This window comes from Camelus bactrianus, chromosome 35 (genome assembly GCF_048773025.1).
Source record: "Camelus bactrianus isolate YW-2024 breed Bactrian camel chromosome 35, ASM4877302v1, whole genome shotgun sequence".
In the NCBI taxonomy this organism is placed as follows: Eukaryota; Metazoa; Chordata; class Mammalia; order Artiodactyla; family Camelidae; genus Camelus; species Camelus bactrianus.
In genome coordinates, this window is record NC_133573.1 from 1,647,215 (window position 1) to 1,670,098 (window position 22,884).

The 22,884-nt window shown below is 40.7% G+C and overlaps 1 protein-coding gene across 1 annotated transcript in view; it reads left to right on the forward strand.

The window, feature by feature from the left end:
• Positions 1–22,884, forward strand: part of CCDC7 (coiled-coil domain containing 7) — a 196,693-nt gene that overhangs the window by 164,929 nt on the left and 8,880 nt on the right. The window contains exons 28-37 of the mRNA XM_074357988.1: positions 198–368; positions 4,046–4,129; positions 7,532–7,615; positions 9,930–10,013; positions 11,295–11,378; positions 15,416–15,499; positions 18,904–19,026; positions 20,721–20,837; positions 22,054–22,179; positions 22,503–22,538. Of these exons, the coding sequence (XP_074214089.1) occupies positions 198–368; positions 4,046–4,129; positions 7,532–7,615; positions 9,930–10,013; positions 11,295–11,378; positions 15,416–15,499; positions 18,904–19,026; positions 20,721–20,837; positions 22,054–22,179; positions 22,503–22,538 (993 nt within the window). The remainder of the gene's footprint in view (positions 1–197; positions 369–4,045; positions 4,130–7,531; positions 7,616–9,929; positions 10,014–11,294; positions 11,379–15,415; positions 15,500–18,903; positions 19,027–20,720; positions 20,838–22,053; positions 22,180–22,502; positions 22,539–22,884) is intronic.

Genomic DNA, 22,884 nt, shown 5'->3' on the forward strand with positions numbered 1-22,884 from the left:
TCTAGTAGCTATTAAGCTTTTAAAAATTATTAGACCTGTTTGTATTTAATTGAATAAGCAGTATATTAAGTTATTAATTAAACAGGATTAAGTAATTGTAAGGTAACATATCTCTAATTAATTTTATGTACTATAATTTTACCCCAACAAAATGTTAGTTTTAAATCAACTAATCTGGTAATCTTTTATTATTACAGTTAAAAATAAAGCAGCTTCAGAACTTCCAGATACAGCAGAAAATCTTCCAGATACAGCAGAAAACCTTCCAGATACAGCAGAAAATCTTCCAGATACAGCAGGAAATCTTCCAGAAATGAATCCATCAGTTAGTGACCTAATATTTCAATTAGGTTTAAACAAAGTGGTAGGTGAGTAGAGGTTTGCGTTTGGGCACAGTGGAGCCGATGCCGGGAGTTAAAGCAGCTCAGCTGTGTAGCGCAGTTACAAAAGAAAACAGAAGACTCAAACGTGGAGCAGTTGAATACATTTGGTCCTCTGTGCCCCTTGGTTTCGCATCTGCAGGTTCAGTCGACCACAGATCAAAAATATTCAGGAAAAAAATTTTTCAGAAATTTCCAAAAAGCAAAACTTGAATTTTCCATGCACTGGCAACTGTTTACATGGCATTTACTTTGTATTTACAACAACTTGTGTAGCATGTACGTGGTATTAGGTATTACAGTCATCTAGAGAGGATTTAAAGTGTACGGAAGGATGAGCATAGGTTATGAAGATACTCAGCCATTTCATGTAAGGAACTCGAGCATCTGTGGATTTTGGTATCCACAGGGGGTCCTGGAGCCAATCCCCTGCAGATAACTGAGGGACAACTATAATAATTTCATTCTAACTAACCAATCTATGTATCACTTAACGTGTGTCTTTAAAAGAATTTCTCATGTGCTCATGAGGTATCTCCTCACACCAGTCAGAATGGCCATCATTCAAAAGTCCACAAACAATAAATGCTGGAGAGGCTGTGGAGAAAAGGGAACCCTCCTACACTGCTGGTGGGAATGCAGTTTGGTGCAGCCACTGTGGAGAACGGTATGGAGATTCTTCAAAAAACTGAAAATAGAGTTACCACATGATCCAGCAAATCCCACTCCTGGGCAGGTATCTAGAGGAAACTCTAATTTGAAAAGCTACATGCACCGCAGTGTTCACAGCAGCACTGTTTACAGTAGCCAAGGCATGCAGCCTAAATGTCCGTCAACATTTGAATCCCCTAAAAAAAAGGCTGGGTACAAGTAATTCTGTAATTACAAAGGACAGTATACATACATGTACATAAGGAAATAAACAGTTAAACAATAATTGAACAAAATTTTAACAATTGTAATAATTATATGATAGGTTATTATATTTATAATATGTATAACAATAGTGCAAAAATGGGGAAGAAAGACTAATACTATATAAAGGTAGCATTTCTGTACCTCACTGGAATTACTGGAATTTAATTACAAGTCTGAAGTAAATTCTTCTTTCAATTGAGAAAAAATTGACATAGAGCATTGTATATTTAAAATTTACATGTCGATTTGATACATTTGTATATTGCAACATGATTACTGCCCTAGTTTTAGCTAACACCTCCATCATGTCATATAACTATTTCTTTTTTGTGGTCAGAACATTGTCTAGTCTCTTCTAAAATTGTGATGGTTATAGAACTTTGAATATATTTTTTAAAGCATTAAAATGAACAATTTAAATGGGCACATTGTATGATTTGTCATATAGTTTTTAAAAACTACCTGTGTGTCCAGCAAGACTCTCATTCAGACTTGATGGAGAAATCAAAAGCTTCACAGATAAACAAAAGCTGAAAGATTTCAGCACCACCAAACCAGCTTTGCAACACATGTTAAAGGACCTTCTCTAGGCATCAGACCGTAAGAAAAGAGAACAAAAAGAAGAGGAAAAAAAAAAAAGACTTACAAAAGATTGCTTTGGCAGTGCAGGGTCTTTTATGGTTCCATATTAATTTTGGAATTGTTTTAGTTTTGTGAAAAATGTCGTGAGTATTTTGAGAGAGGCTGCATTGGATCTGTGAAGTGTTTTGGGTAGTACAGCCATTTTGATAATGTTGATGCTTCCAATCCAAGAGCACAAGATATCTTTCCATTCTTTGTATCATCTTCAGTTTCCTTCGTCAGTGTTTTACAGTTTTCCAAGTATAGGTACCCTCCTCGGTTAAGTTTATTTCTATGTGTTTTGTTGTTTTTTATGCAATGGAAATGTTTATGCCAGTTATAAAATTCTGGTTTTGAAGTGAAAAAAAGAGTGAATGAAGGGCTGCAAAAGGCAAAACATCCTTCCTCAGGGGTGCACTGTGCTCCACTGCATGTATGTGCTGCACCTTCCTTGTCCGTCCGTCTGTTGGTGTGCACTTGGGACACTTCCATGTCTTCGCGGTTGTGAATAATGTTGCTGTTAATAGCACGGTGTGTGTGTCTTTTTTAAATAATTCTTATTTTGTGGTTGGCTTTTTTCCTCTGATAACTATGTGAGATTAAAAAGCTAAAGCTCTAAATGTTCTTAGAAACAGTGAACAGTACATATATGTAAATTTAAAAATATATGCAGTATATTGTGTATATGTATTTACATGCAATATATTGTGTATGTGCAAACAGTAATAATCCTACCTAATAAAACTGAAAAATGAAAAGAAAAAGGAAAAAAAAACTGGCTCAGTGAACACCAACAAGAATAGGCTAAAAAAATCTGAGAAATGGGAGGATACGGAGAAAACTGTGACTTTTACTAGAATATAAATTTAAAAGCTATTATAAATTATAAAAATTTCCAGCACATACGTTTTAATTCCTAGTACCTGACCTGACCTTGTGTCATTGCCTCTTGCTTACTTGAGGATTCTTTGCTTCCTTACTTCAGATGAACAAGTCCTCCCCACTAAAGAACCAGAGAAGCTAAAGTTTATCTGCTAACATTCCCCAGCTTTATTTTGCTGTGGATCTTTACTCCTTTCACAGTGTGCCGTTACTTGATTGTTGAAAACGTGCTCTGCCTCCTCTGAGCCCCTCTGTTCGTTCTCTTGGCGGCGCTGTAGCAGTAGCCGCTTGGTGCAGGCTGCACAGCCTCTCGTCCGCCTGACCCAGCCACTTTCCCAGGACAGACTTCCATCTGGTGTCTTGATGGTGACAGGTTTCTAACTTCAGGTACTAGCTCTGCTAGAACCAAATTCACCACAACTTTCAGACCCAGTAGTTGATCGTTCCTAATTATTTCTTTTTTAGTATAAACTCTCCTTTAATAACGTGCATGTATTTTTCCTGTAATTGGACCTAGTTGCAGTTTTCAAATCAAGCAAAAATTTAAAATCACATTAAAAACTCAAATGGAAGGAGGCCCAATCTCAGTCCTGGTACTTGTACAGATGTAACCATTTCCTCCTCCCAAGCTACAGGGTCTTCAAGCCTCAGGGACCTGGGAGAGCACTCTTCTCTCAGTCTGCAAAACATCCTGTTACTGTTTTCCATCACTGATGCCCACTTTGTTTACAATTAAGTAACAGAAGGGCATTAAAATATTCCTGGATGAGTCCAAGAATTTCTTCTCCATGGTGACAGTGCAGACCATGGTTTGCAACATAACTTGTGAGAAAAAAATTTTACGTTCCGCATCAGTGGATATGTACCCCTACAGTATGATTATGACTCTAATGGAAACTTAAAAGTTACTTTATTATCATAAACCCTTCAGGATAAAGAATTATAAGCTGTAAGGTTATACAGCAAGTTTGTCATTGTCTGGATACACAGTCTCTGTCAAATCATCAGCGTCTCAAAGCGTCAGTGGTTTGGAAGCTTAACAAGGCTCAGCCCTTCCAGTTCTCAGGCTTGGTGACTCTGCAGCCCAAACGTCGCATCGTGCTGCCCACTCGTTAGTGAGATGGCTAACGAACATCTTGCTACACACACACACACACACACACATGCACATGCGCGCGCGTGCACATGCACAATCACGTTAGGATCACTTTATAAAGTGTTTTGATATTTGTTTATTTCTGTAGAAACTGACCTAGAACGTTTGAAAGATACTGTTGGAAGACGCCTCTTAGCGGGGGAAGTGAAGATAGAACCAAAGAGCCTCCCTGGTAAGAACAAGAGTTATGCAAGTCTAATCTCTGTGGTTCATTTACCTTCTTTGGAGTTTAATTAAGTATGAATTTTTAATGACAGGAGTACCCATGTGTTGTTGTTATATAGGTACAATCTTTGTGAATATTCTGATAATTGGTTGTACTGTGGTATTTATTAGACATTTAAAAATTAGCTAGGTATTATGAGTTTTAGAAATCATCTGTTTAGAAATTAAGTTATAAAATTAATGTTACAGGGACCTCAGAATATACTTGATGTGAGTATGTTCAGTTTCGTTCTGCTCTCTACTTCCGGCTGAGATAGAAAGTTGCTTGCAGTGGCCAAAGGAGAAAGGCCCTGGTGAATGAATGTGACAGTGACAAGAGGAGTGAACAGATGGTTAATTCCTTGGTTACCAGTGCTCTCCATCTCCATCTATTGGGAAGATCAGGCACATTTATTGTGTCTCCTCGGTAGTAGAGTAGAGCCCGTTAGTTGTGTTGGGTAGTTCAGAGATTACGCTGCGGCCTCGACTCCTGTAAGTGATAGACACACTGCCCTCGGGCTTCTGGTGTGACACCCAGAGGCAGACAGCAGAGACCTGATGGAAGGAGACAGACAGCACTGCTAAAGCCACCGAAGTCCAGAGGGGACTGCATATCCGAGGCTTCTTCCCTTGGAGAGCAATTCTCGTGGCTTCAAACTGCAGAGGGAAATGATTTCAGTAAAATATTTCAGCCAAATAACTAAAAATACAAACAAGAAAACAGTAATAGTATGCCCTGAAAGAGGATGAAGTCAGTATGGTGAGAGGCTGTATTATGAATCTAAAATACCCAGTTTTCAGCATCTGGTTATGGGTCATGCAAAGAAACAGTAAAATGTGATGTACAACAGGGAAGAAGGCACATAGCAGAAACTGCGCACGAGCACGCAAGGCTTTGGACTTAAAGAACAACTGAAAAACAGTTATTATGAATATGTTCAAAGAAGTAAATGTAACATTATTAAGAAGGAAGCGAAGGTATGATGACAGTGTTTCACCAAATAGGGAGTATACACCACTTAGAAAGAGAAATATGTCACCTAGAAGGGACCACATGGTAATCCAGGAGTTGAAAGTACAGTAACTGAAAGTTTAGCAGCCGGTGGAGAGTTCAGTACGTTTACACCGTCAGAAGGAAGAATCAGCAGCTCAAAGTGCAGGGCACAGCGAGGACGGCAGAGGTCAGACGGTGTGGTTCTGAATAATGGCAGAGACGGGAGCCAGACGTCACACACAAGACGGGTATTATATAAACACTGCACATGCATGCACTGTCTTCTCTCAGTTTCTCTTAAGGACGTGAAGTTATGTAAATAATTAAAAAAGCAATTGTGATAAGCGAATTTATGCTTACACATTACAAATATAAAAATAGGGTAACAAAAGAAGTTATAAAGAGAACTATAAATGTAGAATATGAAGGTAACATTTCTAAATCTACCTAGAATTTACTCTGTGTGGTATAAATCTGAAGCAGATTCTAAAATTGACTGTGGTGATTGTTACACAGTTCCGTGAATATATTAGTAAGCATTTTTAAAGCAGGAAACCAAACAATTTAATAAGACTTGAAAATCTGACCTTTTTACATACACATACATATATATTTTTTTCAGATTTTCATCTGTTGTTACAAGAAATTCAATATAGTTCCCTGTGCTACAGTCGGTCCCTGTTGTCTGTTTTATCCATAGTAGTGTGTATCTGTTAATCCCAAACTCCTAATTTTATCCCTCCCCTGCGCTTCCCCCTGTGGTACCCATAGTTTGTTTTCTATGTTCATGAGTCTGTTTTGGTTTGTGAATAAGATTTGTATCGTTTTTTTCTTAGATTCCACATGTAAGTGATATCATATGTCATTTGTCTGTGAGCTACTTCACTTAATGATCTCTAGGTCCATCCATGCTGCTGTGAATGGCATCATTTCATAGAATAGACATTTTAAAAGGGAAAATTGTATATACTATGTAACATGTTTTTAAAAAAAGTGCAGGGAACTCCAAGCAGGATAGGATTTTTTTAAAAACTTAAGAGCAATGGGAAGATACTGTGAAGGAGTAAAACTGTGGCTCCTAGTAGACTCGGTCTCTCCTGCGCTCACCGTTCCCGCCCACGAGGGCTGCCCTCGGCGCCTCCCTGCTTATTTGAGGGCCCTCTGCTTCCTTGACTCAGACGAGTCAGTTCCTCTAATTGTGTGTGTTGCAGAAGGGTCGGAGGGCTGAAGCGTGCCTGCTCGTGTCCCCAGTCACGTGTCGCTGTAGCACACGTCACTTTACAAATGCTGCCAACTGGATTGCTGAGAACCTGTCCTGCCCAGTCCAGCGTGCCTTTGGTTTCAGTCTTTTGCTTAGACTGCAGTGGTGATAGAGTTGTGCTGCCCTGGTAACGCATGCTGGGCATGCTGGTGGGCAACCCCTTCTCCAAAACAAGACTTCTGGTCTATACTATCTGGATACGACAGGTTCCAGTTCGAATTACTTGCTGTGCTACAACCAAATGTGGCCCACAAAACTTAACCCAATAGGTGACTCTTGACCCAGAGTCACCAATTCTAATGACTCCTTTTGCAATATGAAATCTTTTACCTACATTCCAATTTCTTTTCCTGACATTGGACCTAGAGAGTAGTGTCTGAATCCAGCAGAAAGGAAGAAGCACGTACAGACCCAAGCGGAAAGGGCTGCGCGGCCACGCGGCTCCCGCAGGCGACCCGCGGCCTCCTCCGCGGGCAGAAGGCCTTCCGCTGAGAGCGCTCGAGAGCGCGCCTGCCTCTGTCCGCAGGTTACTTGTTCTTTTCCATCACGGTGCCGACTTGACTTAACAATCCTTTTTTGAAAAAAGACATTAAAGTATTCCTGGATGTGACAAGAATCTCTGCCTCACAGCAACATTCTGTGAGTCTGACGCCCATACTTCGTAACTCGACCTGGGAAGAAATGTTATGTCCGCTTCACAGGTATATCCTTACCATAGGAATGTGTTTTTAATGTACACACGTGAATGTATCTTAATGTTTATTGAGGTAAACTCTCCTAGGATGACAAATGTGCACAAGACGTTGTATTTTATGAGAAAAGTCCTAGTTAAGGAAATTATGAGGCATGAGTTACGGACCAGCGTGTCATTACCTGGATCCGTGGCCTTGGTCGCCTCTCGACACGTCTCTGAGCCTCAGTGCGATGAAGCTTGTATGATGGCTTACTGGCTCTTTCTGTTCTAAAGCCTTTTGATTCTGCAGGTCAGACATTTCATTAGAACTCTTCTTGTGTAATGAAATAATGCTGATTAAAGGAGCATTGCACACACACAACCTCACGCAACAAGTCAGTATTTACCTTGCAAAGTGTTTTGAAATTGTTTATTTCTGTAGAGACCGATACAGAGCGCTTCCCAGGTGCTGTCGGGAAAGGTCTACGAAAGGGTGAAGTCAAGACGCAATCCAAGAGTCATCTCGGTAAGAACAAGGATACTGCAAGTATCTTTCTGGTTTGTTTATCTTCTCTAGAGTTTCTTTAAGTCTGAGTCTTGAATGGTTACAGCACCTGTGTGGTGGTACTACACGGTACACTGTCGTCCTAAATTCCCTGCTGTGATCAGTGGAGCTCCAGCAGTTACCATCAACGGGAGATTAACTACAGGGCGTACATTTCAGGACTCCTTCATTTCAAACGTGAGCCTCTGACATTCAGGGCCGTGGTGAGGTTGGAATGTGCTTGACGGAAGCATGTCAGATGCGGTTCTAATCACTGTGTTTTCAGGCTAGAGGGATAGCTGCTTTGGATTTGCACAGACAGAAAGGCTAGCTTACGAATGAGACTGAAAGAGGGATTTAGCAGACAGTTCCTTCACTAATCACGAGCTCCCTCTGCACAATTAAAATATCGGGCACGTTGTCAGTAGCGCAGGGGAAGTAGACGTCCTCAGTCTTGTCATGTGGTTCACACGCTCCCGCCCCTTGTCCGACGTAACAGCCTGACACACTTCGTCTTGATCTTCGGTGTGAACTGAGAGGAGGCAGAGAGCTTACCAGAAGAACGGGGGAAAGGGACAGTCAGAAGGGAAACAGCTGTCGTCCAGCGCGCACAGCGGTGCCCGCAGAGCAGCGCCGCTAGCTTCTCACCGCCCAGAAGGAGACTCAGTGCTGCAGGCCCTGCGGGAGCCTCGTCACCACGTCGCAGTCAGGCAGCAGCCAGCCCCCGAGGGGAGGGCGCCCTGCGTGCTGCTTTCCTGCAGGGCGTCCTCTCGCATGCCCGGGATTCACCCCCCAAACAGGAGACAGGCAAAGAAGCAGTGCAGTGCGGACCATGTCCTAGGGAGTCCAGGAGAGCAGGCTGGAAAGTAACTTAGGCAGTGGGGGTGGGGTGTCGTGAAGGAGGGTGACTGTGATTCTTTCTAGATTACTCTAGCACATTTCTTTTTTTTTTCTCGTCCTTAATTCTGTCTGCTGTGAAATGCTCTTCTTCATGCTTCCTTGCTGATAGAAGCATCTTTGTGTGCTCTTTGCAAAGAGGCCTTTCATCTCATGGTTTTAGAGAACTCGTGGCGTTCTCTAGCTGAGTTTTATAACTCACAGACACTGCCTTAGTCCTGGATTATCATACTGTTAGATGCATTTCTCTTTGATGCAAGAAATTCTGTAGTTTTGAAGAATTGATCTTGAAAGCTAGAATTTGAAAGTAGCTGAACTCTCAGATACTCACTTTTGTTCCTTAAAAAGTATTGTTAAAAAGTGAATCAAATAAAAATACTTACTTTTAACTGGGGAAAAGCTGGTGATGTAATAATGAAACCTTCTCTGTGTTTCACTCTGACAGACTTGGTCTGTGTGATGAGCCGTTTTCCTGTGTCTTTAATTGTCAGCGTATTGTCGTCTAGGTTCTCTCAGTTTCTGATTTAGTTGCTTTTCAGCTGTGAATAAGAGCCTTAGTGACAGCAGTAAAGTGTTCCCATTTACATCCATTCAATTTAAAATGTCTTCTTGAGAGGATTAACAGACACACACTACTGTATATAAAATAAACAGCAAGGGTCTACTGTACAGCACAGCGAAGTATATTCAGTTTCTTGTAATAACCTACAATGGAAAAGAATCTGAAAAGAAAAAATACATGTATAAATATGTAGAACTGAGTAATTTTGCTGTACACCTGAAACCAGCATCGTAAGTCAAGTACACTTCAAAAGAAAATAAAATTTAAGAAAATAAAATGTCTCAAGAACAAAATTAACTTCATTACATTATTAGTGGGAAATACATAAGTAAATGCTCTAAATAAAATTTGAGCAATAAAAATTGCTAGGAGGAAAGGAGCTGAAAGGAGAGCACAGATGAAATACAGAAAGGGGAAGTGTCCCGTCCTGCCTCACAGGGCACGTCCTTACCATGTGCGTGTGTTTTTATTGTATACATGAGAGTTATGTTTATGAGAACTCTCTAGGAGACTTAAATTTACCAAAGCCTTTGGATTTTATACAGAAAGCCCTGAGTAAGGAATTACAAGGCGTCAGTGTATGGCCCATTTTGTCGTTACCTGATTACATGGCCTTGGTCACCTCACTGAACGTTTCTGAGCCTCAGCATAATGAACCTTGTATGATTGCTCATGTCCCTTCCGATTCTAAGGTCTTATGATTCTGCACTCCAGACATTTCATTTTAACTCTTCTCTATAATAAAAAGGTCTAATTAAAGGGTACATTACACACACACAAAATACACATTTTACTATTGATCTTACAAAAGTGTTTTACAACTGTTTATTTCTATAGAGACTAATACAGAATCCTTCCCAGATATTATTGGAAGAGGTATTGTGAAGACTGAAATCAAGACATGGTCCAAGAGTCATCTTGGTAAGAACAAGAATGTTTGAAGCCTGTTTCTTACGTACCTACTCTGGAGTTAGCTGCAGTCTGGCTTGTCAACGGCTGCAGCACCTGTCTGCTGTTACTGCAGGGTAACAAGTCTTCACAAATTCCCTCCCGTAGTCACGGGAGCTCTAGCAGTGACGACCACTGGAGCACTAGCTGCTGAGTGCTAATTTCAGAATTGATTCAATCAAAAATGGTCCATGATTATTCAGTGACACAGTGAGCTTAGAACGTGCTTGACGGAAGCGTGTCAGATATTACCGTGCTCACTCTGCTTTTCAGGCCAGGGAAGGGAAGCTGTCTTGTATTTGCAGAAGCAGAACTGCAACCTTGTGGATGAGAGTGAAAGAGGAATTTAACAGATAGTTATTTCATTAATTACGCATTTCCCTGTATAATTAAAATTGTAGCCCACTGACGGTATGGCAGCTGCAGTAGAGATTGTGGCTTCGTGTGCACGTGTGCACACCCAGGACGTCCCCTCTCAGTCCCAGTCCTGGTCATCCCTTCTCAGTATGAATACCTTCTTAGTCAATCCCAGGAGTTCTACATGTCATTGAACTTAGTTAATAGTTGTTAATTATTTGCCAAAAGTTCAAATCACAGAAGAACTCAAATGGAAATGGATCCAGTCAGAGTCTTGGCTCTGGAACAAATTTCACCATTTCCTCTGCTAGGCAAGACGTAAGGTCTGCATGCTGGAGGAACCTCAGAGGCACCTTCTCCCAACCCAGTGATGCCTCCGTGATTTACAGTTACATAGCCTAAATGGTATTAAAATTCTCCTGGGTTAAGTAAGAGAATTTCTGGCTCAAGCTAAGTTTCTGTGACTAAGAAGATTGGTTTGCATCTTGTCCTGTTAGGAAAAAATACTAAGTTCTGCCTTATCAGGATCCCTACAGAATAAATGTACTTTTAATGTAAACCTGGAAATTCTCTGGGATGATTTCAGTTTGCATAAGAGATAGCAGTCTATAGAAAAAAAAACACTAGCAAGGAATTATGCAGTTTTGTCATTCCTTGGGTATTTGGTTTTGGTCTGTTACTGAAAATCTCTAAACTTCAGTGTAACATGGCTAGTATAATTGCTTAATCTTTTCCAACGTAAGGTTTTGTGATTCTGTAAACCAGACGGTTCAACATAAGTCATCTTCCACAATAAAAAATGCTGATTAAATTAGTCCCCCACAAATGTGCAAGCACACATATTAGTATGTAAATGGTTACCATGCAAAGTGTTTTGAAATTTGTTCCTTCCTACAGGGACTAAGGTAGAACGGTTGGCAGAAAAAATTCAAAGAAATGTAATGAACGGAGAGTTCAAGGTACAATCAATGCATCTCCCTGGTAAGAACAAGAATTTTACAGATCTGAGATTTTAGGTTTACTTATCTCCTCTGGAGTTTAATTAAATACGGATCATTAGTAACAACATTGATGGTTTCTTATATGGGCAAAAGTTTTCATGCATTCCCTCCTTTAATTAGTTGAATTGTGGTATTAAATATCAATGTAAAACTTGCTACATATTATTATTTTTAGAACTCATTCGTTTAGGATATAATCCATAAAAAACAATCTTTAATAACCTTAGAATATGCTTGGTACAAATATACCCAACTATATTCTATTCACTTTGTATTTTCAGCCTAGACATGTCTCCTGAATTTGCAAATGCAGGAGGGCTAGCTGAGGAATGTGGGAGGAAGAATATAACAGATGGTTGCTTCATTGGTTATCAATTCCCTCTTTATTAGGCCTGGAGTAACAGAGTTAGACACACTTTTCTGTGCTGTTTTCTGTGATGTTGAAAGAAGAAAACACTGGGATTTCAAAACTGTAGAATAGATAAACAAGATTACACTGTATAGCACAGGGAAATATACACAAAATGTTATGATAACTCACAGAGAAAAAAATGTGACAATGAGTGTGTATATGTCCATGAATGACTGAAAAATTGTGCTGAACACTGGAATTTGACACAACATTGTAAAATGATTATAAATCAATAAAAAATGTTAAAAAAAAAAAAAGAAAACACCTTAAGAGAGAAAAAAGGGAAATGGATGTTCAGAGCCTGTTAAAGCATGAACCTCAGAAGGCAGCTGTGTGCAGCCAAGGACATGCCTCTGAGGGACAGCACTGGGGCTGCACACATCAGGCGAGAGAGGTGCTAGTGGGAGAGCTCTGAAAAACCCCAACCAACCAGCCAGCCAACCAGCCCCAGAAAGGGGAACGGAAACAGAATCCAGAGATGATATATTGTCTGAAACACCCAGTTATTAGCAAAAGAGAAAAAAACTAGACATGCAAAGAAATAGTAAATTGTGACCCAAGCGTAGGAAGAAGCAGGAAACAGAGTGTGCTTGTGAGAATCCTGGATGTGGCACCCAGCGGACAGTGACTGCCTCACAGTTATTATAAACGTGTTCAGAGAATTAAAGGAAACAACACCTAAAGAAGAAAAGAAAGATATGAAAGTATTTTGTCAAATAGACAGTATCAACAAGAAATAAAACGTAATGTCAAAGAACCAAATGTAAACTCTGAAAATACTGCCAAAGGGTTCAAGAGAAGAAAACAACGAACGTGAGGTACTGGGAATGACAGGAAACAGAGCGAGAAAGGGGCAGTAAAAATGTTCGAAAAGACAGCCGAGAAGTATGAAAACTAATCAGTGAAAACTATGAATCCACACATTCAAGCTCAGTGAAATGTAAGTAGAATGAGCACAGAGAAACCACAGCCAGACCCGTGAGAGTGAAAACGTAAAGCTGGTAAAACACAAGGGCAAAGGAAAAATCTTGAGAGCGACAGGAGAAAACCAGCTGAGGTTGTTAAACGGGCCCCCAGGAACCTTCGTTAGGGACAGAGATTACGGGTCCAGGAGGCAGCAGATGGAACGTTGAAACAATGAAAGGATAATCTGTCAGCCAAGGAATTGACGGCAGGCAAATGTCTTTCAAAGCTGACAGTGAGATTAAAGAGATTCCCAACCAAATAAAAATTCAAACAGTTCATTGCTAACAGCTCTGCTTTACAAGAAATGCCAAAGGAACTTCTTGCCACTGAAAGTGATCTCACACAGTAAATTGAATTCACAAGAAAGAAATAAAAAACCAAACAACACAACCAAAAACACAGCTTAGAATAACTCCAAAATTACAAAAGACTGTATAAATGCTTAATTGTCTCTTTCTTTCTCTCAGTTGATTTAAAGACGATTGTAATAACACAAGAGATATAAACGTGTGGTTGGGCCGCTAACGTATGGACGTACACTTCACAAGAGCAGCACAAAGAAGAGGATTGATGTGAACAAGGATGAACTCAGGTTAGAGAAAGACACCAGACGGTAACTTGAATCCACAGGAACCAACTGAAAGACCGCAGATTGTAAATAAGAATGCTGGTTTCACAGACACTGTAAAAATACCCTACACTCATTCTACCTTTCTCAGCTACTTTAAAAGTTATGAAGTTTCATAAAGAAATGATTATAGGAATAATTTTAACACTGTTTTTAATTTTTTAGGTGTAACATAAGTTAGCACAAAAATGGGGATAAGGGAACAAAACTACATGGGAATCATGTTTCTCCATCTCCCTGGAATTTAATCGGTATAAGTATGAAGTTGATTCTAAAATCGGCTATGATGATTGTTACACAATTCAAGAAGACACATGCACCCCAGTGTTCACAGCTGCACTATTTACAATAGCCAAGACATGGAAACAACCTAAATGTCCATCGTCAGATGCCTGGATAAAGAAGTTGTGAGATAGGTGTGTGTATGTATACGTGTATATGTATATATGTATATATGTAATGGAACACTACTCAGCCATAAGAAAGAATAAAATAATGCTATTTGCAGCGACATGGATGGGCCTGGAGATCATCATTACTAAGCGAAGTAAGTCAGACAGAAAAAGAAAACTACCACATGATATCACTCATATGTGGAATCTAAAAATATGACACTAATGAACTTCAATTAAAAAATACAGAATTTAAAAAAATTTTTAAAGCAACATACTGTGAAGGAGGCAACTGTGGCTCTAGTAGACGCGGTCTCTCCTGTGCGCACCGTTCCCGCTCCTGCGCTCACCGTTCCCGCCCACGAGGGCTGCCCTCGGCGCCTCCCTGCTTATTTGAGGGCCCTCTGCTTCCTCGACTCAGACGAGTCAGTTCCTCTAATTGTGTGTGTTGCAGAAGGGTCGGAGGGCTGAAGCGTGCCTGCTCGTGTCCCCAGTCACGTGTCGCTGTAGCACACGTCACTTTACAAATGCTGCCAACTGGATTGCTGAGAACCTGTCCTGCCCAGTCCAGCGTGCCTTTGGTTTCAGTCTTTTGCTTAGACTGCAGTGGTGATAGAGTTGTGCTGCCCTGGTAACGCATGCTGGGCATGCTGGTGGGCAACCCCTTCTCCAAAACAAGACTTCTGGTCTATACTATCTGGATACGACAGGTTCCAGTTCGAATTACTTGCTGTGCTACAACCAAATGTGGCCCACAAAACTTAACCCAATAGGTGACTCTTGACCCAGAGTCACCAATTCTAATGATTCCTTTTGCAATATGAAATCTTTTACCTACATTCCAATTTCTTTTCCTGACATTGGACCTAGAGAGTAGTGTCTGAATCCAGCAGAAAGGAAGAAGCACGTACAGACCCAAGCGGAAAGGGCTGCGCGGCCACGCGGCTCCCGCAGGCGACCCGCGGCCTCCTCCGCGGGCAGAAGGCCTTCCGCTGAGAGCGCTCGAGAGCGCGCCTGCCTCTGTCCGCAGGTTACTTGTTCTTTTCCATCACGGTGCCGACTTGACTTAACAATCCTTTTTTGAAAAAAGACATTAAAGTATTCCTGGATGTGACAAGAATCTCTGCCTCACAGCAACATTCTGTGAGTCTGACGCCCATACTTCGTAACTCGACCTGGGAAGAAATGTTATGTCCGCTTCACAGGTATATCCTTACCATAGGAATGTGTTTTTAATGTACACACGTGAATGTATCTTAATGTTTATTGAGGTAAACTCTCCTAGGATGACAAATGTGCACAAGACGTTGTATTTTATGAGAAAAGTCCTAGTTAAGGAAATTATGAGGCATGAGTTACGGACCAGCGTGTCATTACCTGGATCCGTGGCCTTGGTCGCCTCTCGACACGTCTCTGAGCCTCAGTGCGATGAAGCTTGTATGATGGCTTACTGGCTCTTTCTGTTCTAAAGCCTTTTGATTCTGCAGGTCAGACATTTCATTAGAACTCTTCTTGTGTAATGAAATAATGCTGATTAAAGGAGCATTGCACACACACAACCTCACGCAACAAGTCAGTATTTACCTTGCAAAGTGTTTTGAAATTGTTTATTTCTGTAGAGACCGATACAGAGCGCTTCCCAGGTGCTGTCGGGAAAGGTCTACGAAAGGGTGAAGTCAAGACGCAATCCAAGAGTCATCTCGGTAAGAACAAGGATACTGCAAGTATCTTTCTGGTTTGTTTATCTTCTCTAGAGTTTCTTTAAGTCTGAGTCTTGAATGGTTACAGCACCTGTGTGGTGGTACTACACGGTACACTGTCGTCCTAAATTCCCTGCTGTGATCAGTGGAGCTCCAGCAGTTACCATCAACGGGAGATTAACTACAGGGCGTACATTTCAGGACTCCTTCATTTCAAACGTGAGCCTCTGACATTCAGGGCCGTGGTGAGGTTGGAATGTGCTTGACGGAAGCATGTCAGATGCGGTTCTAATCACTGTGTTTTCAGGCTAGAGGGATAGCTGCTTTGGATTTGCACAGACAGAAAGGCTAGCTTACGAATGAGACTGAAAGAGGGATTTAGCAGACAGTTCCTTCACTAATCACGAGCTCCCTCTGCACAATTAAAATATCGGGCACGTTGTCAGTAGCGCAGGGGAAGTAGACGTCCTCAGTCTTGTCATGTGGTTCACACGCTCCCGCCCCTTGTCCGACGTAACAGCCTGACACACTTCGTCTTGATCTTCGGTGTGAACTGAGAGGAGGCAGAGAGCTTACCAGAAGAACGGGGGAAAGGGACAGTCAGAAGGGAAACAGCTGTCGTCCAGCGCGCACAGCGGTGCCCGCAGAGCAGCGCCGCTAGCTTCTCACCGCCCAGAAGGAGACTCAGTGCTGCAGGCCCTGCGGGAGCCTCGTCACCACGTCGCAGTCAGGCAGCAGCCAGCCCCCGAGGGGAGGGCGCCCTGCGTGCTGCTTTCCTGCAGGGCGTCCTCTCGCATGCCCGGGATTCACCCCCCAAACAGGAGACAGGCAAAGAAGCAGTGCAGTGCGGACCATGTCCTAGGGAGTCCAGGAGAGCAGGCTGGAAAGTAACTTAGGCAGTGGGGGTGGGGTGTCGTGAAGGAGGGTGACTGTGATTCTTTCTAGATTACTCTAGCACATTTCTTTTTTTTTTCTCGTCCTTAATTCTGTCTGCTGTGAAATGCTCTTCTTCATGCTTCCTTGCTGATAGAAGCATCTTTGTGTGCTCTTTGCAAAGAGGCCTTTCATTCTCCCCTGTACCAGGTGGAGGGAACCAGAGCCTCGGTCATACCGCTGACACCTCTCATTGTGCGTCGCCATAGCTCATGTCACTCTCACAAAATATTGTGACGCACTTACTGAAACTTGTTCTTCCCAACTGTAAGTTTTGTGGATCGTTTTGGTGACGATACCCAAGCTGGTTGCCACCTCTTTTTGGATTTTGATGTGTATTTTGGCTCCAGAGTTCGTAGTGTAGTCTTTACACCTAGTCCTGGTCTCAGCCGTTACAGCAAAGTAAGAGCCGCCTAATAATAGTGCTGGGTTCCGGGTAGGTTTCCAGCCTCTGGTACATGCCCTTCTGTAATCAACATTCTTTACTTATCCCTTTCCAATTTGAATTTTTCTTTAATAACTTTTGTGTATTTTTCCTCTGATTTGACGTAGTTATTCATTTCTAAATCCATCGAAATGTTCAAATCACATCATAAAAACTCAAACGGAGTTGGATGCAGCCCCAGCGGTGGTGCTACTGCTGATCACATGAACTCCCCAAGACCCTTAACATCATATGAGAGATGGCATTGTGTATAAAAGCACTGGTTATGGAATTAATGGGGCATCCGCTTGTGCTTAGTTTTTAGTTGTCCTGATACGTGTTCTCAATCACATCACGGAACACCTGCAGCTTCAGGGTCGTGAGGCTGACATGACGGCTAGCAGCCTTCCAGTGCTAAGGCTTCTGATTCTGCAGTCCAGATACTTATCGTGACTCTTCATCTGCAGTAACGAATACTAATTAAGCCAGCGCTACGCACACACACATACAGACAGACGTGTGCACTGATGTCACCTCAGAGAGTGTTTTAAAACCTGTGTTATGTCCGTAGAGACTTTCATAGAACTTGTGACAGAGGGACAATGGGTGATGAAATCAAGACGCAATTTAAGAATCACCCTGGTAATAACAGGAAGTTTTCAAGTTCAGCATTTATGCTCTCTGCTGTCTCTGGGATCCAGTTAACTGTGCATCGTTAGTGACAGCAGTAACTATATGTTAGTGTTAATGATCAGAAATCTTCATGAATTTCCTCTTCTATTTAGTTAAACTCTAGTATTTACTATCAATGGAAATTTAGCTAGGTATTACTTAGTTCTTAAACTCATCCATTTGGAAAGTAATCCACCAAATCTAATGCAAAATGACTCTGGAATATTCTTGGTTTATATTTCCAGCTGCCATTCTGCTCACTGTCTTTGCTGGCTTAGAAAGGAATGTTGCTTTGAATTTGCAAAAGCAAAAAGGCTAGGTGGTGAGCGGTACGAGAGGGCTGCTTCACTGGTTACCAGTTACCTCTGTATAATTAGGTTGGCAGGTAACGGTGTCTGTATTAGAGTGGCGTTTTCTAGCCGAGCTGCACAATTCACAGTTACCACGTTAGTCCTAATAGTAACAGTGTTAGACACATTTCTGTTTGATGCAAGAAGTACTGTAGTTATGAACTTTCTGCAGAATTGATGTTGAAAGCTAGAATTTGAAAGTAACTGAATCTTCAGATACAAGCACCCACATGTGTGTTTTCACTGAAATTTAAGATTAAGGCAAGAGTTCTGAAACTTTGCTTTTGAATGCTTTATTTTATTACATCCTCACTTTTGTTCCTGAAAAAAGTATTGTTAAAAATGAATCATATAAAAATTATTTACTCAAGCAGCTTTTAATGGGGGAAAAGCTGGTGATGTAAAAATGAAATTGTTTGAACCAAGCAGTTAAATCTGTTTTGTGTTTTACTCGTGACAAATTTGATCTGTTACAATGAGCCATTTTTCCACGTCTTTAATTTTTAGAGTATTGTTGTCTAGGTTTTTTCAGTTACTTTTGCTTCATTGTTGCTTATTAATGGGGTCCTTGTCAGTTCTGAGCAACAGCCTTAGTCACGGCGGTAAAGTGCTCCCACTTACAGCCAAATACAATGTCATGCCTTTTAACAACAAAATTAGCTTAATTATTTTATAGTTATTTATTAAGGGTGAGTTTATAATTAAATGCTCTGAATAAAATTTGAGCAATATAAATTACTAAGAGAAAAGGAATTGAAAGGAGAGTACAGGTCAAATATGGACATGGATATTCTTGTTTAAGGTGAAATATGGTTGGATTAAAGATCAAAATTAAGTAAGATGCTGAGTCAGACCGCAGAACAAAGAAAACAAAGCAAAAATGAAGGAATTCTTCATACAGACTGGAGTGGTGAAGTGGCCACCCCGTCCTCACGAGGGAGGCAGAATTCACAGGCACAGAAACAAAGACTAAGTTACAGAGACTGGGGAGCAGTGTGCACACAGTGACCATGTCTTGTTAATTTTAGGTGTGAATTTATTTGAAGACAAAGATATGTCCCCACAGCATCAAGCAGATCTTTTTACTTGGCCCATTGCACCAGCTAAATTTTCAACAAACAAGATCAATGTTTCACCTGTTGACAGTCAAGGTAAAAGATATGATATAAAATAAATATCTGACTATTTAGAGTACTTTTTGTAGTATGCTTTTTAAAGTTTAGTCTTTAGGAAATATTTTAAACACTCAGAAAATACGTAGCACTAACTTAAAAAACACAGCACTCTGATGTTTCTCTGCGCTGTTACCATCCCGTCCCTCCGCTCAGCTTCTGTCATAGGCGGCCGCCAGCTGTACATACTGAAGTCCTGTTTGGGGGTATTTTATTTTAAACTGCTTGACTGTGCCTTCTTTATTTTTTATTTGTCTTTATTGTGGAGTCTCCCACCTTGTCTTCTCCCCGACTGCCCACATTACTGCAGGTCAGCCAGGCTTATAAAACATGTGCGCACACGCACATGCACACTCCTTTCTAGCACAAACTCCCAATTTAGATGCTTTTACTTCCTTTTTGGTCTCTAGAGTATATTTTTATGCCATCTCAGCAATACTTTTTTACAGTGTATTTTTTAATCTACGTTTTAGTTGTTGGAACTCGAGAGGTCATGTGAGGTATTACCTCTACCGCCTGCATCCAGAATGGTATTGACACTGGATACTAAAGTTTACCAAATACCTTCATGCAAATGGTGTAGCCTTGATGCTTTCATGAAAATAAGGTCAAGAACACATGCAAACGTGACAGTGAGGACCCATGACCCTAACGCGCCTTAAGGCTTTGATTTTTAGTGATTTAAATACCCTCCCCAGACTTTACTCTTACTCGACAAATATGAATGGCTAGCTTAGAGTCATAGTTTCTAAATAAATTATGTCAGCAATGTTTATTTTCTCACTTACAACCTCTTGGCCCTGTGGCTTTAGTTTACTCTCTAGCCACTGGTTAAGTACATTAGGAGGTTTACAATCTTTGTTTAAATGGGAGTGTTCTACAACTGTACCTGTTACATTCACAAGGAAGTAAGGCTTATGAAAAGTAAGTCTAGCGAGCACTGACTGACTGGGGTGAGGGGAGGCCAGTGTTCCATGCGTGGAGCTCTGATCTCTGAAGTGACTCCTGTACACACGTCCTTCTAAATGTAGTACACAGAAGAAAGGAAGAAGTGAATATTCTGCTTCAAAGTATTACAGGGTTGGGAAAAAGGGTCAATATTAAGGAAGATGCTAAGAATGGAAAGTGTTCATCAGTGTGCCACCCTCCACGTCAGGTTAAAAACACACAGTGAGGGCTCTGCTGCTGATCACTCTAATTCTCCCCCAAAGTGCCCTTGTACATCTGTGTTTGCAGGTACTAAAAACACCACATCAAAATGCTATAAAAGAACCTTCCTCTACAAGAGAATTTTTCTCAACCAGATGGGGGAAAGCTGTCTAAATGACTGAAGAACTGGACATATCAGAGAGATGATACAATACATAGGAAAGTTATTAAGAGAGTAAATCCTGGCAGTAAATCTCCTGACAGGCAAAACATTTTTTCTGTTTTTCTGTCTTTTCTTTTTGTTGTGTTTATATGAGACGATGGATGTTACCTCGGTCTGTTGTGGTAACCATTGCACAATACATGTAAGCTGAGCCCTCCTGCTGCACACTTTAAACTTACACAGCCGTGTATGTCAGTTACTTCTCAGTGAAACTGGGGAGAAACATGCAATAGGCATCCAAGTTGGAAAGGAATTTGATGTGAAATTATCATGTAATTTTTCTTTTTAAATTTTATTTTAGGTATGAATTTACTTGAAAACAAAAACGCATTCTCACATCAGGATCTGTATTCCAGGCACAACACAGCAAGTAAATACACAACGAGAGTGATTCACTTAGCGCCCTTTGACAACGAAGGTAAACGCTGCAGAGGAAACTGTAAAGTAGTGTGTGATTTCCTAGCATAGTTATTATAGTACAGTTTCTTGTTATGTCTCACTTTTTGTTCAGAAATATCGTAGATAAATCCTGGCAAGCCTGAACATGAAATGGCTTTAATTTACCCTTTTTTCCTGGCAGTAGAATAGTAGCCTTTTGATACAGTATTTGGCATCTGTGCCAGAGACCACAGCCTTGTGACCTGTGGTCATTTGAGAGGCAGCTCCTGTGGCGTGACTTGCCACAAAACACACACACACACACACACACACACACACACACACACACTCTCTCTCTCTCTCTCTCTCTCTACACACACTCTCTACACACAATGGAATACTATTCCTCTAGTCTATCAACATTGAATTTACTTCTTTATTTAGATTTCTTTAATTTCCCTCAGCAGCATTTTGTAACTTTTAGTACAAGCCATGCCCCTCTGTTAAGTTTATTACTATTATTTTTGATGCTATTGCAAACAAAATTGTTTCCCTAATTTAGTTTTTGAATAATTCAATGCTCTTATGTAGAAGTAAAATTGAGTTTTATTTTATACATCCAGCAATAGTTTTATGCTTAAAAGGACTGCTGCATAAGAGAGAAGAAATTACATTGTCATTTATATCTACCTACATAATGACCTGTAAGGTGCTTTTTTATTTCTTCATGTGGATTTGAGTTACTATCTGGTGTCATTTTGTCTCGGCCTTTTAAGACTTGGCTGGTAGTATAAAAACAAAATCTCTTCTTTTTTTAATCTGGAAATGCCTTTGTTTCATCTTTGGTCTTTGAATGATAGTTTTCCTGGGTATAAAATTCTTTTTTGCAAATTTTTGCTTTCATCACTTTGAAAACAATCCCACTGCCTTCTGTCCTCTGGTCCTCCTAGTCCCCCAGCCCGAGGCAACCACTACACCAATTTCTGTCTCTATGAAATTTACCTGCACTGGATATTTCACAAAAATGGGGTCTTATGATGCCTTCTGTGATTTGCTTTTTCCCTTAGCTTTGATCCCCAAACGGTCCTTCTAAGTGTATATATATATCTTTATTATTTTACTTATCTCCAAGAATTTTCATTAATTTTCTAAATTTTATCTTTATTGGCCACTAACTTATTGTGTGAGTATTAAAAATAAAACTAGTTATCAATGTGACCCATCTTACAGCTAGCATATTTTCTAACTATTTCTAGAAGAACCTTCCGAGTACTTTTCACCCCCTGTGACTGGACATCCAAAACCACTTCACAGAGCGTTGGGGGCTGGACCAAGTGCTTATAAAACCAAGCAGCTTCCTTCACCGGACAAAGGACATTCAGGTATTTCTAATATTCTTAGTGTACGGTATGGTTTTTTAATGACTAAAGATTTAATTATATGAAAATAATCAGATTTTACTAGCTTTAGCCATATAACCAGTTTAGCAAAATATCAGAGAAACTAAACTCTGAACGAAGTTTGTCTGACACACGTGCCTTCTCGGCGAATGAGCAGTGTCTGGCACAGCTCCCCCTTCCCCACTGCTGAGTCGGAACCAGTTCTCAACCTTTCCGTCTCCCACGCTGTCACAGGTCCTGCAAATGACTGACACAAACCCATCTTATTCCTCTTCCTTATATTTATGTATTTCTCTTTTGTCCAGTCCCAGGCAAGTCCAACAGAAAGACTAAACATGAGGGTAAGTGTGAAGGAAAATAAATATTATGTTCATTTTCTTCCATTCCCTTCGTTACCATCTCCCAACCATCTAATCTACTAACATTTAAGAACTCATTTGCAGACCCTGTTTCTTACCCACTGCTCCAGTGGTGTTATATAATCATGCCTTATGTCTCTGTGAGCTATATATTGTGAAAACTAAACACATTAATGTAGGTTTTTCTATTAACTTTGAGAAAGTGCCATCTAAATTCTCCACATTCTGCTTTTTATTTTAATGTATTTTTCTTCAAGTGAGCATATTGAACTTGTCATTATTACATAGTTTTGTTTCTGACAGTGCTCAAAATATGTCTCTTTAAAAT